The sequence below is a fragment of the Pteropus alecto genome, unplaced genomic scaffold, assembly GCF_000325575.1.
Source record: "Pteropus alecto unplaced genomic scaffold, ASM32557v1 scaffold177, whole genome shotgun sequence".
NCBI classification, from domain to species: Eukaryota; Metazoa; Chordata; class Mammalia; order Chiroptera; family Pteropodidae; genus Pteropus; species Pteropus alecto.
In genome coordinates this window covers 11,943,560-11,947,075 of record NW_006442207.1, presented here as the reverse complement: position 1 = coordinate 11,947,075, position 3,516 = coordinate 11,943,560, and the positions used below count along the sequence as shown (strand labels likewise).

General features: G+C 51.1%; 1 protein-coding gene across 1 annotated transcript in view; it reads right to left on the bottom strand.

Annotated features, from left to right (window-relative positions):
• The window catches only part of CALHM3 (calcium homeostasis modulator 3), a 15,643-nt gene that overhangs the window by 6,025 nt on the left and 6,102 nt on the right, over positions 1-3,516 (bottom strand). Inside the window, exons 4-5 of the mRNA XM_015596318.1 lie at positions 2,591-2,682; positions 2,350-2,424 (exon numbers count right to left, since the gene is read on the bottom strand). Of these exons, the coding sequence (XP_015451804.1) occupies positions 2,350-2,424; positions 2,591-2,682 (167 nt within the window). The remainder of the gene's footprint in view (positions 1-2,349; positions 2,425-2,590; positions 2,683-3,516) is intronic.

Here is a 3,516-nt window from a genome sequence, read left to right as displayed (position 1 = left end):
GAAACTCCCTCATCTTCTATGAGACTGTCTAAGTGGAAGCATGTTAGTGTGGACACGATTCTGCTACTCCCATCATAGCCTTTGGGCCCTGGTGCTCTTCCTCATAGAAGGATGCTAAATATCCTAAATTGGGGCAGGCACCAAACCTCTCAGCCTCCCTTTATAACCTTGGGTAGAGCCCAGAGGTTTATATGGATCCAGCAATCCGCTTGGCCTGAACCTGCCCCCTGCACAAGTGGTCCACTACCCTGGGCAGTTACCAATAACCCAGAGTTCCTCTCAGTCCTCCCCCTCCTGGTTCTCTCTGAAGCACTGGATTTATTGCTCATTCTTCCCCCGTCTTGAAATTTACTCCTCCCTGGCATTCTCCAGGATTCTTTGTGATTGCTTCTCTTTCTCCCCTTTGCTGCCTCCAAAACTCTAAAGGTCTTGGTCCCTCTTCTCACTCAAGCCTCTCTCTCTTGCTGGCCCTATCCATTCCTACAGCTCAGGCGTGACTGCCATGAGGGTGAACCCCAAGTATCAGCCCTCTTCCTGACCTTGCCTGCAGGCACTGCCTTTCTTCCCCAACTGCTTGCTGGATAGAGTCAAAATCCTGAGCTAAACCCTCAAGGCTCCAGCCATCCTCCCCTCCTCAAGTAGACCTGCAGCTGAGCAGGCTGTGCAAGACAGAGGATTTATAAAGAGAAAGTCTACACTGCTAGTATATTTCTGCCTTGCCCAGCTGGCCACTGTGTCCCTCAGAAGAGAGGCCCTGTGTGAAGGGTGGGGTCGGGAAGGCCATCACCCAAAGTTGGATGAGTCTTGGAGAACGAGCTTGGGCACTCGCGATGGCTGCTTTCCCGTGTCCCTCTCTCCCAGGTGGGTGTCATACACTGCTCTAGGCATCTCTCTCTCTCTCTCACACGATGTGCACAAATGATGGTGTGGACAATGGTAAAGAGGGTTTGGGGTCTGAAATCATATCATTTAGGGCTAAAGCGGATGGGGATACATTTAAGGGCCACCAAGGGCAGAAGATCCCAAGAATGGGTCACTGGATATGGGGTTCAGAGAGCATCTCTTGGTGAAACTCGCCTGGAGTGGGCTCCTAAGCCCTCTGGCCAAGGTCCTTTACTTTAGCTAAGCTGGACTGTGCACCCCTCCATCTGGTTGGTTGTTCACCAGCTCATGTCTTATCTCCCCTCCAGACTGGAAGCTCCATTAAGATAGGCCTGTGTCTGTCCTGCTGTCTGGCTCTCTAGGCATTCCCTCAATATGTGTTGAGTGAATAAATGAAACATGACTGCCCCTTTCCCAACTCTTTGCTTTTGTTCTTGCTGTCTCCTCCTTGAGATGGTCTGCCTCCACCCTATCTCTTTCTTTACTTGTCAAAACCCTCCCCGTCCTTTGAGACCCGCTCAAACAAAGCTTTCTCTGACCCCCCAGCTTGGAGCCATTATTCTCTGTGTTAAATCCCTATGGCACATAGCTTGCCTCTATCATGTCACTTATATCTTTTGCTTTGGTTTATAACGATTTCTGTATCCATCTCTGTCTTGCTATTAGACAGTGAGCTCCTTGAGGGTAGGCCATATCATCTGTGTATTCTATAGTCCCTACTGCCTGGCATAGGCTGTAGGTGCTGCCTAGGCAGAAGGTGCTCTATAAGTGCTCAGTATAAGAAGGAGAGAGTATTGATGGCCATCAGTGGCTTTTTGCTGGTCCAGATGCTGCTTTTTTCCAGCCCCAAGTGGGGCCCCTGAGATTCTTTTCCCCAGGCTGGGAGCTCACCTGTGCTGACTGGGCCATCTCCGAGCTCTCCCCACTCCCTCCCCACCCAATCCCTGCTAACGCTTTGACTAAATCTTGCTCCATCCCAGTGCCATTTCTGATATTTGCATGGCCTGACCACAGCAGGGTGGGGTGCGGGTGCTAGGGCGGGGGTGGGGGGGAAGGCGGAGGTCGAGTAGCAGGGATTGTCTGGCTCTACAAAGACCCTTGACAAGAGCCCAGGAGAGCAGAGATTGCCTGATATGAAAGGGGCTGAGCTCTAGGGGGGCATCCAGGGGCCCCTGCACTGCCCCAAGCAGAAAAGCATAGGGTGAACCCAGGTCTGCACCATTTGTGCTGATGGAATGTGCGTGTGTGTGTGTGCGTGTGTGTGTGTGTGTGTGTGTGTGGTGAGTGAGTCATCAGGGAGGAAGAGAGGCCCAGAGGAGCTCACAGGCGAGATCTTCCCCTTCCTGTTAGGGCCATCAAAGATTGAGTGGCAGTTGTCCCCCGCCCCCCAAGCAAGATCTGACCCTGGTATTTCAAAGGGTCACACTTGGCCCAGAGGTTTTTGCACATCAAAACTTACCAAATTACCTGGGGCGCTCGTTCAGCATGGAGATGTCTAGGTCCTCCCCAACCCTGATTTGCAGATCTGATTCGTACACCCACCTGGGGAAATGCTCACCAGGGTGCCAGCTTCTCGCTGAGGGCATTGAGTAGATACCTCTGGGAATGCCCAGGGAAGGAGGCAGCCTTACAAAGAGATGCTGAGCTCAGGGGGTCCGACCGCAGGTGGTGGGGAAGGTGGTGAGTGGAGAGGTGAGGCAGGAAGCACCTGCTAGATGGAGGTGGGCAGAAGGCTGGGCTGAGGAAGGAGCTGCATCTCGAAGGGAGCTGTACCAGGCGGAGCTGCTTAGCGTTGGTCTGCTAGAAACAGAATTGGTGGGACTTGGGAAGTTGGGAGCTGAAAAGGTCAGCCTCCTTGACATTCGAAAACAGAAAAATCCCCTGGACAGGAAAATGTAAAACTATTCATACACAATAGCCAGCGAGAGGCACTTTCAAGAGGAACCGACAAACGGAGCTTGCTAGAGCTTACTCAGAGAACCCTGGTGGAAGCAGCGGAAACCCAACCAGAGTACTGAAAACAAATACACAAAACTACCTAGAGAGCCGACTAATGCAGCAGCTCAGAGCAGACTCTGGAGCCAGACCTCCTGTGATCAAATTTCAGCTCTTACATGGGTCACCTGGGGCAACTTAACTTCTTTATGCTTCAGTTTTCTCTTCTGAAAAATGGAGTGATTAATCATTCTACTGCATTAAGTTATCATGAGGGTTAAATGTAATATATGTGTGTGTGTGTGTGTGTGTGTGTGTGTGTGTGTGTTAGAACAATGCCTGGCACATGGTAAGCACCATGTAAACATCTGTTGTGGTTATTTAGCATCTGGACATCTAGGATCCAGAAGCCACCGCAGATCTATTTAGACTCTTGCTACTCAAAGTTTGATCCACTGACCAGAAGCAGCAGTATCATCTGAGAGATTGTTAGAAATGCAGTCTTGGACCTAGTTCTGGATGTACTGAATCAGAACCTGCATTTCACAAGAGTGAATGATGAGCGCATTCGTTTGTGAAGCACTGCTTTAGAGCACACTGGAGGCCACATTCAGAAACTAGGCCAGAGAAGGGGCTATTTGGGGAAGGAGGCCAACAGGGTAAGGCTGCCCCGCCTTGGGGTCCTCACAGCCTAGAGAG